The sequence below is a fragment of the Dendrobates tinctorius genome, unplaced genomic scaffold (assembly GCF_039654945.1).
Source record: "Dendrobates tinctorius isolate UK_male_01 unplaced genomic scaffold, ASM3965494v1 ptg000062l, whole genome shotgun sequence".
Taxonomy (NCBI): Eukaryota; Metazoa; Chordata; class Amphibia; order Anura; family Dendrobatidae; genus Dendrobates; species Dendrobates tinctorius.
This window is the reverse complement of record NW_027361730.1, coordinates 37,909,457-37,927,910: the sequence shown is the minus strand read 5'-3', so window position 1 is coordinate 37,927,910 and position 18,454 is coordinate 37,909,457. Positions and strand designations below refer to the sequence as shown.

At 44.5% G+C, this 18,454-nt stretch overlaps 1 protein-coding gene across 5 annotated transcripts in view; it reads left to right on the top strand.

The window, feature by feature from the left end:
- The first annotated feature begins 5,653 nt into the window (after nucleotides 1-5,653).
- Nucleotides 5,654-18,454, top strand: part of LOC141093095 (uncharacterized) — a 63,382-nt gene continuing 50,581 nt past the window's right edge. For 3 of the 5 annotated variants that reach the window (XM_073579559.1, XM_073579560.1, XM_073579557.1), the window contains exons 1-4: nucleotides 5,654-6,111; nucleotides 10,159-10,176; nucleotides 10,311-10,396; nucleotides 14,023-14,123. In XM_073579559.1, the coding sequence (XP_073435660.1) occupies nucleotides 6,050-6,111; nucleotides 10,159-10,176; nucleotides 10,311-10,396; nucleotides 14,023-14,123 (267 nt within the window). In that variant the 5' untranslated portion in view covers nucleotides 5,654-6,049. The remainder of the gene's footprint in view (nucleotides 6,112-10,158; nucleotides 10,177-10,310; nucleotides 10,397-14,022; nucleotides 14,124-18,454) is intronic. The other 2 variants (XM_073579558.1, XM_073579561.1) reach the window with 2 other exon arrangements.

Sequence of the window (18,454 nt, the reverse complement as noted above, 5' to 3'; positions counted from 1 at the left end):
ATGTACTTAAACAGTGGAAACCCCCCACAAATGCCACCATTTTGGAAACTAGACCCCCTAAGGAACTTATCTAGGTGTGTGGTGAGCACTTTGAACTCCCCCCAGTGCTTCACAGAAGTTTATAACGCCTGGGCGTGAAAATAAAAAAATCGTATTTTTTCCACAAACATGATCATTTAGTAACATAGTAACATAGTTATTAAGGTTGAAGGGAGACTTTAAGTCCATCTAGTTCAACACATATCCTATCCTAACTTGCCCTAACATGTTGATCCAGAGGAAGGCAAAAAAAACCCCATGTGGCAAACAGTAAGCTTCACATTGGGGATAAAAATTCCTTCCCGACTCCACATACGGCAATCAGACTAGCTCCATGGATCAACGCAATATTAAGGAAACTAGTGTATATACCCTGTAATATTATACTTTTCAAGCAAGGCATCCAGTCCCTTCTTAAATTTTAGTAGGGAATCACTCATTACAACATCATATGGCAGAGAGTTCCATAGTCTCACTGCTCTTACAGTAAAGAATCCGCGTCTGTGAGTATGCTTAAACCTTCTTTCCTCCAGACGTAGAGGATGCCCCCTTGTCCCCGTCACAGGTCTAAGAGTAAAAAGATCATTAGAAAGCTCTTGGTATTGTCCCCGCATATATTTATACATTGTAATAAGATCACCCCTAAGCCTTCGATTCTCCAAACTAAATAACCCCAAGTGTAATAACCTGTCTTGGTATTGCAGACCCCCTAGTTCCCTAATAACCTTGGTCGCTCTTCTCTGCACCCGCTCCAGTTCAGCTATTTAGTCCCCAATTCTTTTATTTTACCAAGGGTACCAGGAGAAAATGGACCCCAAAAGTTGTTGTCCAATTTGTCCTGAGTACCCTGATACCCCATATGTGGGAGAAAACTACTGTATGGACCCACATCGGGGCTCGGAAGGGAAGTAGTGACGTTTTGGAATGCAGACTTTGATGGAATGGTCTGCGGGTGTCATGTTGCCTTTGGAGAGCCCCTGATATACCTAAACAGTGGAAACCCCCCACAAATGACACCATTTTGGAAACTAGACCCCCTAAGGAACTTATCTAGATGTGTGGTGAGCACTTTGAACCCCCAAGGGCTTCACAGAAGTTTATAATGCCCGGGCGTGAAAATAAAAAAAATCATATTTTTTTCCCACAAAAATGATATTTTTGCCCCCAATTTTTTATTTTCCTAAGGGCAACAGGAGAAATGGGACCCCAAAAGTTGTTTTGCAATTTGTACTGAGTAGGCTGATACCCCATATGTGGGGGTAAAACACTGTTTGGGTGCATGGCAGAGCTTGGAAGGGTAGGAGCACCATTTGACTTTTTCAACGCAGAATTGGCTGGAATTGAGATCAGACGCCATGTTGCATTTGGAGAGCACCTGATGTGCCCAAACAGTGGAAACCCCCCAATTCTAACTCCAACCCTAACCCCAACACACCCCTAACCCTAGCCCTAACCCTAACCCTAGCCCTAGCCCTAATGGGAAAATGGAAATAAATACATTTTTTTAATTTTATTATTTTTCCCTAACTAAGGAGGTGATAACGGGGGGTTTGATTTACTATTTATGGCGGTTTTTATTTTTGGCAGCTGTCACACGCTAAGGATATGTGCCCACGTTGCGTGTTAAAACGCACACTGAAAACCGGACTCCTTCCCAGAAATCGCGCGTTTTTTTTCCACGCGATTTCACCGCGATTATGTTCGCGATTTTGCCGCGATTTTCTCAAGCACTTTCCAAGCGATTTGAAGCATCGCTTGGAAAGTGATTGACAGGTTGGTCACACTCGTCAAACATAGTGTTTGACAAGTGTGAGCAGCTTTTTACTATTGAGGCCGCCTATGCGGCCTCAATAGTAAAAGATAAAATGTTAAAAATGATAAAAAAATAAAAAATCGGGGTATATGTACCTTCCGACGTCCCGCGCTGCCATCCCGGGCCTCAGCGTTCCCATTAATGCCTTGCGAGACCTGTGATGACGTTGGTCTCGCGTTACTATAGCAATCTCTAGAGTCACGCGAGACTACGTCATCACAGGATCTTGCCGCAAGGCATTACTGGGAACGCTTAGGCCGGGAATGCAGCGCGGGACGTCAGAAGGTAAATATACCCCGATTTTTTATTTTTTATTCTTTTTTTTACAGGGGTATGGTACCCAGGGCCTGGAGGACAGTCTCCTCTCCTCCACACCGTGGGTACCAACCGCACATGAGACGCTTAACTTCCCGCATGGTGGGCATAGCCACATGCGGGAAGTAAGCGATTCTCATGCATTCCTATGGGTGCGGAATTGCGGCAATTCTTTGCGATTCGGCACAAAGGAATGATCATGCTGCGTTTTTTTCCGTGATGCGATTCCACCGCGGAAAAAAGCGCAGCATTAGCACAGCATGTGCAGAATGCCATAGGATTGCATGGGGTGCGTTCTGTACACAATTTTTAAAAGTTTTCGCAGCGTTTTCGCGCCGAAAATCGCAGCAAAAACGCTTAAAAATTGCATCGTGGGCAGACAGCCTAAAAGACGCTTTTTATTGTAAAAATAGTTTTTGCATCACCACATATTGAGAGCTATAATTTTTTCATATTTTGACCCACCGAGTCATGTGAGGTCTTATTTTTTGCGGGACGAGTTGTCGTTTTTATTGGTATCATGTTCGGGCACGTGACATTTTTTGATCACTTTTTATTCCGATTTTTGGGACGCAGAATGAACAAAAACCAGCGTTTCATGAATTTCTTTTGGGGGGTGCGTTTCCACCGTTCCGCGTGCGGTAAAATTGATAAAGCGGTTTTATTCTTCGGGTCAGTACGGTTACAGCGATACCTCATTTAGGTCTTTTTTTATGTTTTGGCGCTTTTATGCAATAAAAACAATTTTATATAAAAAATAATTATTTTTGCATCGCTCTATTCTGCGAGCTATAACTTTTTTATTTTTTCTCTGATGATGCTGTGTGGCAGCTCGTTTTTTGCGGGACAAGATGACGTTTTCAGCGGTACCATGGATATTTATATGCATCTTTTTGATCGCGCGTTATTGCACCTTTTGTTCGGCGGTATGATAATAAATCATTTTTTGCTTTGTTTTTTATTTTTATTTTTTAAGGGATTCGCAAAAGGGGTTAACTATTGGGATAGTTTTATAGGGCGGGTCGTTACGGACGCGGCGATACCAAATATGTGTACTTTTATTGTTTTTTTTTATTTTATTTCCAAAAAATGAATTTATTAGGAAAAAATTTTTTTTTTTAATTTATTTAGCGATTTTTTTAAAATTATTTCTACACTTTTTTTTTTTTTTTTTTAACTTTATTAGGTTGTCCCGGGAGGACATCACTGTCCTGTGACCGATCGCTGATCTGTCACATCACAGATCACTGTGACAGATCAGCAATCTGTCACAGGCAGTGTACAGGTTTCCTCCTTGCCTGCGCTTTGCAGGCACTGAGGAAGCCAGCTCCCTGCAGGCCCCCGAAGGTCCCCGTCACCATCTTGGATCTGGGGACCTGCAGGGAAAGGGAAAGAGCCCCCCGCAGCATCGCTGCACATTGCGCTGCTGTGGGGGGCTCAGGGAAGCACGGAGGGAGCCCCCTCCCTGATGATGCTTCCCTTTAACCCCTGGTACACCGCAGTCGTGTTTGATCGCAGTGTGCATGGGGTTAACGTGTCGGGGGCGGTCCGTGACCGCCCCTGACACATAGTGCCGGGTGTCAGCTGTGATAATCAGCTCACCACGTGGGCGCCGCTGATCGTGCTAGACGTACTATCCCGTCCATGGGCATAGGGGCCCGGGTCCCATGGACGGGATAGTACGTCTGATGTCAGAAGGGGGTTAAAGATAGAAGTGTCATTATAATGCTCCTAAATAAAAATATCTGCAATATACTGTCGCCTCACACTATTCCCCTCCCTCCTCATACTGTCTCCTCTAACATCCCACCTGTTCACCATACTGTCTCCTCATATCTTTACCCCCTCACTCTCTATACTGTCTGCTCACACATACCCCTGATTCCCCATACTGTGTCTGCACACATCCCATCACCCTCACTCCCCATGCTGTGTCCACATACATTTTTCCATCGCTACTCATACTGTGTCCACATACATTTACCCGTTCGCTCCCCATACTGTCTGCACCCATCCCCCATACTGTTTCCTCATACATGCCCTCATTCATACTCTTCATTTTATGTACTCAAATCTCCCCACACATTATGTACACCCCCCACTCCAAATCCCCCACACACATTATGTACCCCCTCACACTCCAAATCCCCTCATTTCCCATCTTCAGTGGTTTCTTCAGCTCCACAGTGGAGCACACTTACCACCAGTGTTAGATCTGAGCGCCGACGAGTGACGTCAGCAGCGTGATCACATGACCTGATCACGCTGCTGGCATTGCTCTGACCCGGCGGTCAGAGTTTCAATAGCAATGGCGTCTGTACAGCCGGCGCAGAGAACTGCCGACTCCAAGTCCAGGGGGCAGCAGAACGCAGCCGCCAGGGGAGACACTGCGGACTACCGCATTAGGCGGCCCGACTGCGCCCCCCTGCCGGCTGCCCCCCTCAGATACGCCTCTGAGTGCCGCACATGTCCGCAAGTAGCCATCACTACCTGTCCCTGCACCTTGATAGCTCATCCCTAAGTTCACACAGGGCGTTTTTGCTGCTTTTTTTCTGCAGCAAAACCTGATTTCTTGGCAGGAAAGAAGCTGCAGCAAAAACGCAGGTTTACCTTAGGTACATTTTTGGTGCGGGTTTCATCGCTTTTTTCAAATACGCTGCAAAAAAAGTCAACCAGCGTATTTGAAGCATTTTTCACCATTCAATCAAGTCAATGGGTGAAAAATGCTGGAAAAACGCTGAAAGAAGTGACATGCTCTATGTCAAAAAACACAGAGCAAAGCATAAAATCCTGATGACAAAAAAATGTGTGTATGAGATTTCTGAAATCTCATAGGCTTTGCTGGTAATGGAAAAAGCAGCTGAAAAACAGCATAAAAAAGCTGCAAAAACGCCCTGTGTGAACTTACCCTTAAGCTTTACAAAAACAATTTATTAACTTAAATATTCCTATAATAATGAGGGCTCCAAGTACAAGGACACTGATCAATCCTCACCCCTCACGTGTCACTAGTGTTCCTGGCCGCACAGGCTGCTGAGGTGCAGGCCATACAGATGGCGCCCCTCGCTGGGAGCTCCTGCAGGCACAGTGCTCATCATTAGGAAATCTCTGCAGGTTAATTATCAGGTAAAAATGAAAAACACAAACACCAGCACCGGACCCCGCAGCCGAGCGCATTCTGGCCCCTATGTTATGTCACAGGCTGATGAATCTCAGTGTATCGCGGAGGGGCAATGTGTTCTGGGGGTGGCGGGGAGGGGGGAGACGCACGCTTGGGGTGGCGGGGAGGGGGGAGACGCACGCTTGGGGTGGCGGGGAGGGGGGAGACGCACGCTGGGGGTGGCGGGGAGGGGGGAGACGCACGCTGGGGGTGGCGGGGAGGATGGAGACGCACGCTGGGGTTGACGAGGAGGAGCGGGATGCACGCTGGGGATGGCGGGGAGGAGGGACATGCACGCTGGGGGTGGCAGGGGATGCACACTGGGGGTGGTGGGACAGGGGTCATTCCTCAGAGATCAGGGGGTTTACACTTCCCTACATGATCATGTACAGCCTCCAGGCAGCGACCACCATATACAGCACGGGCAGTGGCGCTGGGTGACATCAGTGCCTGCCACTCACTCATGTCCCCACACAGCAGTGACAAGTGATCAGAGGCCCCTGCACCATGCATCACGCGGGACGCATCACCCCGATATACAGACACACAGCCCGGCGGATGCCGCCACTGCAACCCTCCTCCCCTGCCTGCAGGCTGCAGCACACCACGCTCGTCATCCAGGCCTCATCACCTGACACTCCCAGCCCTCCTGAGCCAGGGCTGTCACTGCCCTAAACACGCGCGTACCTCGGTACAGCAGAAGAATCGGAGGAGGATCATGGATGGGCGCAGGATCCGAGACCCCTGCAGCAGCCGGAAAAATGCGATGGGACAGAAGAATGAGGTGGGCGGGGAGGCGGGTGGCACAGAAGAATGAGGTGGGCAGGCCCAGGAGAATGAGGGGAGCGGGCCAACCCTGGCCTTAATTAAAAAAAAAAAAAAAAAACAACTTGCAAATTTGCTCAGGTGCCGCCCCACGCAATCCTGGCACCCTAGGCACGTGCGCACGGGTGCCTAATGGCAAATACGGCCCTGGGTCTTTCCCTATGCATACATGACTGCATAACCAACCTGTGTATGATTCATGTTACGTATGACTTGGACAGTATAAATCTTAGGACAGGTTCCCATTTAAAATGCTGAGAGAAGTGTTATGACTCTGTTAACGAGCATTAAAAGGGTTGCCTGGTCGTTTGACGACATTAGACAATATTAGACTGGTGGGGGTCTGATATTCATCGCCTCCACTAATCAGCTATTATCAACTGCTGCCAAGTACTGCACTTCAGCTCCAAGTCAAAGGGAGCTGATAACAGCTGGTTGTTGGGGGTGTCAGAACCCAACCAATCTGATATTGATGACCTATCCTATGGCCAGGACCTATCCTAAGGCCATGACATCAATATTATAGAACCAGACAACCCATTAAAAGGGTTATTCCTAAATTAGTAAGGTATCAACTTTTCTTTGGATAGGGGGTAAGTTACTGATCATTGGGGGTCTGATCTATGGGCCCCTCAATGATCTCAAGAACAGGCTTTTGGATCCTGGGAACCATGTCTTACAGAGCCTTGAATTGAGCGATGGTGTGTACACTCGACCTCCACTACATTTTTTGTCTTTGGGATTACTGCAGGAAGTCAAGTACAGCACTAATGTGAATCAACAGTCCCATAGATTATGAAAAGTTCCCAAACAAGAGACTTGACATCCAATGTGTCCCAGAGACCCATGAAAACCTAAATACAGTTCCCTCAGCAAAGATTGCCTACTTATACAGTGCCACAGTTATAGTAGCCATATCAATAAGACACTGTAGTTATGCATTTCTATTTTTTCTGGTGAACTCAGGAAGACCATAGTACATGGTGTCCATAGTGTTACATAGGCCTGCTGGTAACATTTACATTATCTGTACTCAGAGAGATATCACTGTGTTATCTGTGGTGTTACATAGGACTGCATGTAACATCTGCAACATTATCTGTACTCAGTTATCACTGGGTTATCTGTGGTGTCACATAGAACTGCAGTTAACATCTACTTCATTACGTGACACTAATGTCAAGGGTTCTGGAGTAGTCAAGAATTCTGGGGTCATATATCAAGAGGGCTCATCTTATACAAAAGGATACGGCAAAAGGCATAGTCAGGTCACAGTCCAGAGTCATTATTCCAAGGTCAACGTGTGTCAAGACAAAAGGGGTAATACAAATGGGTAGTCAATAGGCAAATCCAGGGTCCGGCAACAAAAGATTAGAATATCAGAATTCAGAGCACAAGGCACAGAAGACAAGCTACACTGAGCTGAAAGCTATGACTGACAGCTATCTGGGACAGACAGCTTAGATATGAAGCTGAGTAATCAGTAGGAACAGTGAACACCTGAAGAAAGCTCAGCACTTCCCAGTCTCAGATTGAACGCCCGAGCTGTCACTCAAAATGCTGACATCTTCAGCATGCCCCTGCACTAGATTGGATGACTGAACTGTCAGTCACTGCATCCAAGATACACTGAGCTGTGGCATTGTGACAGTACCCCCTCTTCTAGGGGAGTCACCGGACTCCCAGGTTTCCCAGGAAATTTAAGATGGAAGGACATGACTAATTGATTGGCCTTCACATCTATAGCTGGGACTCAGGATCTCTTCTCGGGTCTGTATCCCCTCCAGTGGATAATGGAGGGAATTTCGGACCCTATGAGAATCCACAATCTTCTGAACCTCATACTCAAAGCCACCATCGACCGAAATTGGAGGAAGCGGGGATAAGGGAGACACTGCAAAGGGACAAGCTTTTTTATTAGGATTTATGGAACACGTTAGGGATGTGAAGGAATGGAGGAAGCTTTAATCTAGAAGCCACTAGATTGACCAACTCCAGAATCTCATACGGACCAATAAACTTTGGACCCAACTTTGCCAACAGCACTTTAAGTTCAATATTTCTACCAAACCCAGTCACCAATTTTAGAGACACGACCCAACTTATTTTTTTTTATGGGGAGGAAGGGCACAAAATATGTATTGGGGCTTGGGTCCCTGATTCTTTCTGACCCGAGCAACTCTTCTACTCACAGTAGTACAGGTAACATGCAATCTGGTGTTGTGTTGAAAATCGACTCCTGGGATATTTTGGAGAAATGTCTGTACCACTGGCCACACTGTACTGCAAATGAAATTGCACGTGACGTACCAAATCTAAGGCACCATCAGAAAGTGCTGACACTACAATGTCCTATGAGCTAGGCTTCCAACTATAAGTGTTCAATCGACCTCTTGCCACCACTTTCAAAGGCTATCATGGTGGAGGGCAAGTCTACAAGATGAAGAGGCCATCATTTGGGAACATCATACTAGTACTACTTCTGGGATTATGGTGTGAGGTGGCATAATGTATGGTAGTTAGACTCCTCTAGTCTTCATTACAGGTACACTAGCAGCTTGGTGTTAAATTAATTTGGTCGAGGAACTAGTGAACCAGTGGTATGGCAATTTCTCCAAAGCATCTCAGGAGCCATTTTTAATCACAACGTTTACCGACAGTATGCTGCTCGTGCTGTGTGGCCTAAATGTGCTACATGTCCTTCAGCATCTCCAAACTTGTCTCCTATCAAGTACACACTAAGACATCATTGGTAGGCAATTAAAAAGGTGCTCCCCGCAGTGGATCTTGATGATTTCCATGCCTAAGTGCTTTCTACAGTGCATGGCACTCATACGTCTCAGTTTATTCAGTATCAAGTATTGAGCATTTTGTTTCCATTTTTTTCATAATTTGCATATCATTAACATGTTTTAGTTCTGTCATTTCAATAATTCGATGACTTTTCCTTCTTGCTGATACAATGAAAATGTAGGAATACAACTAGTGAAAAAAAGCACAGCACCACATACAATATCATTGTAAAGACAAAGAATAGTTTTTGAAATATACGGGTTCTCATCTTTTCTTGTGGGAAGTCACAGCATCTACAGTTTCATTGATATAAATAGCTGATGTGTCCAGAAATGGATGCCTTGAGGTCCACCTAACATTTCGGGCATTTAATCAGATACAAGAACAAAATAATAAGCAATTTAAGCAATTAATACTTATAAAAAAATGGGCTCCACCACTTCTTATAAAAAATATTTTAATGTATTACAATACTTGTGTTGGGGCAGAGGTCTTCAGATGAATAAGACAGGTATTTTTCTTATAGTCTCTTTTTGCATTACAAGCCATTTGTAATGCAAGATTCACCATAGGAACATTGTAAAGGTAACCTGTCAGGCAATTTTTGCTGCCCAGACTGCAATAAAATACTATGAAGATCCGGTCAGGGACCTGTAGCTGGAGAGCAGAGTACTCCAGCACCATCCCTGCTGGATCTTGTCATAACCGCAGCAGGTGATTGACAGATCTATCTCAATGTACACAAATGGGAGAGATCTGTCAATCATGTAGAGAGGTGAGCACCACCCCGCTTGGATCTTCTGAGCACCGTAGCAGGTGTTTGATACATTTCTCTCTATGTACACCTCGGAGAGGCCTGTCAATCACTTAGAAAAAAAGAGAAAGCAAGGGGTGGTGCTTAGCTAATCTCATCTTCCTCTGCAATGCCCGTTCAGATTTTCAAAGTATATTATCTCTGAAACACCTGAGTGTTTTCAGAGATAATATACCTTGTTGCAATTGTGCAGCTTGGCGGCAATTTATGCTGCCCACGGTTTTGGCAGCATGAATCGCCTGTCAGGTTCCAAGTCAATAAATGTGTAATTACAAGAATAGCTGTGCAATACAGAGATTTCACATTGAGGTGAAGGACTGCAGATAATATTCTACAATTCCAACCAGAATGGGTATTGATGTTAAATAATACAATTCTCTCTTTGCTCGTATTTTTCAGAAAACCTCTAGATGACAGGTATGTAACACTGAAGGATATGGCAAACACTGATGTCACAGCTGATAGATCAGTAGTGTTCAAATGCTTAGATTTACACACATCATACGACTACATACTTACTGATACTACTGAACATGGTCTTTGCCCTACAGGGGCAGGAAGAAGCTGGAGAAATTGCTAAACCAAGCAAGACAAGATATTGGTCAGCTGACTGAGCAGCTGTTACAGACTCAGGAAGGTGAGCAGCATTTTCCTATTTTATTTTGTTATATGCAGACCGAGGTGTGATAACTACTCAGGTAGATACCTGTAGTCTGATCTTCATAACATGTTTGTGGAAGTGTACAATGGCACAAACAAAAGAGATTTCAGAGGACCTCAGAAGAAGAGTTGTTTATGCTCACCAGGATTGAAAAAGTTACCAAACCATCTCTACAGAGTTTGGACTCGAGCAATCCAGTCAGACAGATTGTGTTCAAATAGCGGATGTTCAAGATTATTATTACCCTCCCTAGGAGTGGTCAGACATCAAAGATCACGCACAAGAGCAAGGAGTATATTAGTCCACGAGGTCACAAAGAAACTCAAGGTAAACTCAAAGTAGCTAAAGGCTTCTCTCACCTTAGCTAATGTTTATTTTCATAAGTCTACCATCAGAGAAATACTGAACAATTGTGTGCATGGCAGGATGACAAGGAGAAAGCCACTGCTCTCTAAAAACAACATTGTTGCCCATCTGAAGTTTGCTAAAGATCACTTGGACAAGCCACAAAGCTATTGGAACAATGGTTTGTGGATGGATGAAAAAAAAAAGCATAAAACCATCATACTGTCACAATCCATTTTTGGATCTGTGGTAGATCTGGTTCTCAGATTAAAACTTTTTTTCTTTCAGGCCATCGGGGGTTAATGTCAGTCCCCCCCCCCCACCGGCTGGCCTGCAGGTGTAATTGCATTGCTGCTGGGCTGCTGGGTCAGCTGTTGTGGGTGGTGACCACTCCCACATCCTTTAAAAGGTCACCTGATGCATCAGCTGACTGTCGGTTTTAGAGCAATCTGCAGTGACCGAGCTGGAGACATGGGTGCAGTGGTGCTTCAGCTTTAAATGTTGTATCTGATGTCTTTGTCCTACTGTGCGGTGCTTTGCAGCAGAGAAAGCTAAGTTGTATTTTTGTTACCTTGTCCTTTGGTGGCTGTCACTTCCCCCTGTGTGTGTTACCTGCAGTGGTGAGGCTAGTGCTCCTTGCCGGCCAGTTCACTAGCCAGGGCAAATCTAGGTGACAAATAAGGATGAGGTATCCTGACGTTGGCAGGGTGAAGGACCTGCATAGGGTGTTAGGTGAGATCAGGGACAGGCTCAGGTTGGAGCTCAGGAGGTGACTGTCCCTGATTCCCTATTGTCAAGGCCTCCCTCTCCCCTATTCCATCATCGTTGTGCTGTTGTGCCACTTGGTGACCGACCAACCATTGAGTCCTGTCACCCTGGGTAAGTCACTCTGTGACATTCAACCGTTGGGTCATGTCACCCTGGGTCATTCACCCGGTGACACATACCATCTGTGACACATGGTGGTTACAGTATCAGGGTTTGGGCCTGTGTTGATGCATCTAAGCTAGAAATGTTTGCCATCATTGAAGAAATAATGAATTCTGAATTACACCAGAAAATCCTAACAAAGTGGGTGGAGCTGGGATGGGACAGAGGTGTGACAACTGCCGCTCGTCAAATTCATGATGAATGGCATACCTTTCTGACCGCACATTCAACGTTTCCCACTCCCACACTACCTCCTCATCCCACCCCCTCTCTGTTGGAGTCCCTCAAGGCTCTGTCCTTGGGCCCCTACTTTTTCCATCTATACTCTTGGCCTAGGACAACTCAAAGTCCCATGGCTTCCAGTACCACTTGTATGCAGATGACACTCAGATCTACCTCTCTGGCCCTGATGTCACCTCTCTGCTGTCCAGAATCCCGGAGTGTCTATCAGCCATATCCTCCTTTTTTACCTCTCGCTTCCTAAAACTCAACGTAGACAAAACTGAACTCATTATCTTTCCTCCATCTCACGTATCTTCCCTACCCGATCTATCTATTATGGTAAATGGCATCATGCTCTCTCCTGCACCTGAAATCTGCTGCCTTGGAGTAACTCTCGACTCTGCCCTGTCCTTCAAACTGCACGTCCAATCTCTTGCCACCTCCTGTCGCCTCCAACTCAAAAATATTTCCAGAATCCGTCCCTTCCTCAGTCCTCAATCTACTAAAACTCTTGTACATGCCCTCATCATCTCCCGCCTTGACTACTGCAACACCCTCCTCTGTGGCCTCCCTGCTAACTCTCTTGCACCACTCCAGTCCGTCCTCAATTCTGCTGCCCGACTAATCCACCTCTCTCCTCGCTACTCCCCTGTCTCTCCCCTCTGTAAATCCCTCCATCGGCTCCCAATTCCCCAGGAATCCAGTTCAAACTACTAACACTGACCTACAAAGCCATCCACAACCTTTCCCCTCCCTATATCTCTGAACTAATCTCCCAATATCTTCCCTCACGTACTCTTCAATCCTCCCAAGACCTCCTACTCTCCTCCACACTTATTCGTTCCTCACACAACCGCCACCAAGATTTCTCCCAAATATCCCCTATCCTCTGGAATGCCATGCCTCAACACGTCACCACCCTCGGATCCTTCAAACGGAACCTGGAAACCCATCTTTTCAGGAAAGCTTACAGACTACAATAACCATTCTGCCGCCTCACCACCGCCTGAGCTGCCACCTCATCACCACCAGAGCTGCAGCCCCACGACCTTCTGTCTTTTCCCCGCTATCCTGTAGAATGTAAGTCCGCAAGGACAGGGTCCTCTTCCCTCTGTACCAGTCTGTCATTGTAGATTTGTTGTGGAAACTTGTTTACTGTTAACGATATCTATAACTTTGTATGTAACCCCCCTTATCATGTACAGCACTATGGAATTAATGGCGCTATATAAATAATAATAATAATAACGGCAGTGTTTGCTGCAGCACAAATTTTACTCAAGCAGGGACTGTAGTAAGACTTGTGAAGAGATACACATGGAAGTGTATGACACTCGTCCAATTCTCCTGTTTATGAAGAGGAGTACATACATGAATGAGGAGCATCTGACTCCAGCACATTTCCTCATCTAAACTGGCATGAACAACACTGACCTTAATGAATCAGGCCTAAAGTTTTGAAATAAGCAACTCAAAAGGTTTTTTGTCTAGCTTTGTATGTTTTGCTCCTTTTTTTTGTTTGCATCTATTCATTATTCTATTTGTATCATTTTTTAAATCTATCTGATGCGTGCTCACCTGTTTTTTCCACTTTGTGGGTGGTGTTTAGCAATTCCAGAATTCCAGATGTTTTCGGCTGATTCATTAATTGTGACTTTTTAAATATACTCAAAATTTGCACAAGGGGGCCTCACCAGATACTGAAAGCAAAGATTCACAAACTTTTGACACCAACAGACATGTGAATTTGGATATTTTTCTTCATTTCACCAAAATTACTCCATTGTTTGATTTGGTTCTCTTTATCTACGATTATTATTTGTATGAAAATCTCATGCAGTTTTAGGTCAAATTTAAGCAGAGATGTGGAAAATTCTGACAGCTTCACAAATTTTCAAGCACCAAAGAAAATGTGATTGACTTTATATTACAGTAGCCTTATATGCTATTACCGCCGTACCATCTTAGAAGCTCTCCAAATGTCATTAGAAATACTCGACATAGATCAAACCACAAAAACGTCTGCACACAGAAATGAAGGGCTATTTCAATGCAGAAAAGCTTTTCGGGAATTTTTTCCTCATTATCATGTCATCCTATTTTAGATCTAACATTGAAAGATCAGAAGATAAAGGAGCTTCAGAAGCAGAATGAAGTGAGAGTGATGGAAATCCATCATGTTAAAAGCCAAATGGAGGTCACAAAAGTAAATATATAAAATGAATTAAGAATTTGTACATGTATAATCACAATAACATTTTATTAGTGTTGCTCTTTTAATGTGCGTAATTGCCAGTTACAAATTATTGGTAGCAAAATAATACAAGGATCAAATCAACACTGGAGGCTCCTTGCAGATTCTCTCGAAAAAGCTGGACAAAATAACATTTTTTTACCCATGAAAATGATAGACACCATGACTGCACCCTGACAGAACCCATTATCATCAATGCACCTTTGGGGTCACCTTGACGAATCTCGCATTGAATCTTTTTGATAACATATCTCAAGTAAATGCTTTTGTATTATCTCACTGTAACCCCTTCTCTCTGCAGCCAATTTTTCCCCAACTTCCCAGATCCATAACCTTTTTTTATTTTTTTGTTGAGGGCTTATTTTTTGTAGGACGAGTTGTAGTTTGGAAGTATGCCATTTATTTTAATATTCATTGTACTGGAAAAAGGGGACACATTTTCAAAGGGCAGTAAAATTGTAAAACCAAATGCAATTCTGCTATTTTTTAGAGGCATGGGGGGGGTCTATTTATGGCATACATTCCGCAACAAAAATTACTGTGAATACAGGATCATCTAGGTCAGTATGACTACAATGATACCAAATTGTAGTGGTCGTAACATTTTTATTTTTCCATAGATAGAACTGTGTGAAGGCTTGTTTATTGTGTGACGAGCTGACAGTTTTATTGATGCCAATTTGGAATGTATATAACAAGTTCATAGTTTTTTTTTATTGCTCTATTTTTGGGAGGGCTAGTGACCAAAAGCCTGAAATTCAGGCATTTTGATTTTTTTTTGTTGTTAAATCCTATATCATTTGGGTTAATTAACTTTATAATTTTGATAGTTTGGCTTTTGATAAATGCAGTGATACAAGTGATTCAAATTTCTATATTTTTTACATTTCTTTTATATTTTTTAAAACTTTTTTTAATTATTTTTTAGCCGCACAAAACACCTGAACCTGCAGTTGTCCAACTGCTTAAACTATATACTGCAATATCATACTACCATATGCTTTACCATACCATAGTGCTGCATAGTACTCTACTTTTAAGCTTCTGGTTGTCATAGTAGTAATTTATCAGTGTACCGCAATCGTGTCACCAGGCAGAATCCGGTGCGCGCAATCACCAGCAGCGCGCAATCCATTTAAACAGTTGAACAACTGCAGGTTCAGGTGTTTTGTGCGTCAGAGATTGACAGCAGCGTTTAAATGCTTACCGGCTTCTACTGTTAGCTTAGCTGGAGCTAATCGCTGGCTGTTAGGCCACATTCACAAGTTCAGTATTTGGTCAGTATTTTACCTCAGTATTTCTAAGCCAAAATCAGAAATGAAACAATCAGAGGAAAAGTATACTAGAAACCCGTCACCACTTCTGTATTTATCACCCACTCCTGGTTTTGGCTTACAGATACTGATGTAAAATACTGACCAAATACTGAATGTGTGAACGTGGCCTTATAGACAGATGTTGGCAATATAGCAATTATCTGCCCTCTTGACACTTTATCACCCGGGCCATCATGTACATGTGCGTGATAGTGTTAAAGGGTTTAATTAAGAAATACAAACTTTTATAGACATAAAATAATAGATAGAACTGTGTCACAATACATTTAAGCTGAATGTGCGTCCTCGGATGTCCATCCAGTTGAACTAGGTGCTATTTTTCCCCCACTGAAAATAAAGAAATAAATAAAAAAAAAACATATTTGGTACCTCTGTATTTATAAAAATCTGAGCTATCAAAAAATAAAATGAATTAATGCAATCGGTAAACACCGTAACAAGAAAATAAATCAAAAACCCCAGAGATGTGTTTTTAGTCTCCTCTAAAAAAAAAAATGCTATAAAAATGTATGTGGCCAAACGTGATCTCAATAAAGCCTTCAGCTTGTTACACAAAAAATATATGGCTGTCAGAATATGGGGATACAAACCCCCTAACTTTTTTTTCCACAAAATTATGAGTTTATTTCTCCACATAGATAAAAAAAATCTATACAAGTTTGGGATCGCCATAATTGTACTAAGGGCAGAGTCACACTGGTGTATTTCTCCTGCGATAATCGCATCGCACTGCACGGACTGGCCGGCACCTCTCCTGACCTGAGCATGACAGCGTGATGGGTTACTATGCAGCTGTCAAGCTCAGGTCAGGAGAGCAGACAGCCAGTGCGAGTTTTACAGTCCGATTCTCGGACGAAAAATACGGCAGTGTGACTCTGCCCTAACCTAAAGAATCGTAGTTCAGAGTGACTTTTACCACAGAATGTACACCGTAAAAACAAAACACGAAAAAAACCGCACAATTGCAATTTCACCACACTTTCAAATTTGTTCCCATTTTTCTGTACCTTGAATGTTAAAATGAATGGCGTCATTCAAAACTACAACTCACTCTGTAATAAACAAGCTGTCATACAGCTATGTGAAGAGAACAATAGCAAAAAAAAGTTTTGGATCTTGGAAGAAGGTTATGAATATAAAGTGCAAACACAAAAGTTGGCTGCACATGGAAGGGGTTAAAGGGAATCTGACACTAGGCTTATGAGAGCCGCATGATGTAGGGGCAAATACTCTGATTCCAGTGATGTATCACTTAGGCTAGTTTCACATTTGCGCTTTATAGCGCAGCGACGGCCTGCGCATGGCCGCCGCTAAGCCCCGCCCCCTCCCAGCTCCCTGCCTGCCCCATCCGGTCATCGCCGCCTACTAGCGCACATGGGCGCTTGCGATCTGCGCACCCTATCTTTAGCATAGGGTGCGCAGATCGTGCGCTAGCAGGATTTTGCCGTGCGCTGCGCACTTTTGAAGGTGCGCCGTGCGCGCCGAAATGCAACATGCTGCGTTCGGCGCACACGGGTGCACCTTCAAAAGTGCGCAGCGCACGGCAAAATCCTGCTAGCGCACGGCCAGCGCACGATCTGCGCACCCTATGCTAAAGATAGGGTGCGCAGATCGCAAGCGCCCATGTGCGCTAGTAGGCGGCGATGACCGGATGGGGTGGGCAGGGAGCAGGGAGGGGGCGGGGCTTAGCGGCGGCCGTGCACAGGCCGTCGCTGCGCTATAAAGCGCAAATGTGAAACTAGCCTTACTGGGCTGCCTGTTGATTTTTTTTTTTTTATAAAATCACTGTTTTATCCCCCCTCACACCACTGATTTAAAGCTTTTGGTTTACGCTGTGCACAGGCAGAAAGCTGCCAATCAGGGGTGGAGATAGAAGCAGTGAGCGACAGCCCCGCCCTCTCACCAGTGGGAGTGAGGGTGCAGCTGGTGTCACTCTCTGCTTCTATCTGCGCTCCCTGCCGGCATCTTTTACAGTTAGAAGCAAAGTGCCAGTGCTGCACTTACCTCTCCCACAGCGTCAATCACCCAGGATGCAGTGTCTTCAGAGGGAACGGCAATGCAAGAAACTCCTGCGTCACTTTTGAGTCTCTTCTGAAACAAAACATCACAGGAAGTACAGTAAAAAAACACATTTAGGGATTACCTAGATAGGGAAAAGTGTAGGGCATTGTGTACTAAAGCTAACTACAAAAGTGGTTAGGGTGTAAGGACAGATATAAAGAAAATACATTTTAGGTGCCGGACCACCCCTTTAAATGCTCTGTGAATGTCAATTCTCAATCCTCTGCTTCCCTAGCTCTATTTCCTGCCCCACATTCTTCTTCTTGATGGACGGACCTCTAGCTTGTCTGCCTGGGCAGGGACTAGTGACAGGAAGCCAAAAGTAGATGGTGCTCAGTGGGCAATGGTGAGTGAGGCAGTGACCGGTGTCATATGTGAGGGTCGCTGTGTGTTCCCCCAGGAGGCGTATTGAAGTCATGGGAGTGCATTACAATCACATACTTAGCTGTGGTTGCAATGCAGAATAAAAGTGAGTATAGGTCTTGGATATGCTGGATGTTCAAGGCAGATTTAGGGAAAACCTGCTCTGGGCTTTTGCATTTTGAAACTGACTAGAGGATGGTAGTGGTGCAGTCCGATTCATTCCCGGCCCAGGCTTTCCACGTGGCCCATGACCACATATTCCAGTTAAAAGCCCTACAGTAAAGGGTTTGGGTGTTATGATTAGGTCACGGAGGAGGATAGCCGGGAAATAAGCTAGGCAATCAGAAAACCAGAAAGGTTGGTAACTTAGCAGATTGCAGACCCCTAAACTAACAACACAACTAGAATTAGCCGTGGGACGTACCTACGATGCCCTAGATGCCTCAGCACAGCCAAAGAGTTAACTAAGCCTAAAGCAAGAAAGGGGAAAGCTAAACTGCCCCGGAGTAGAACCCCAAAGGA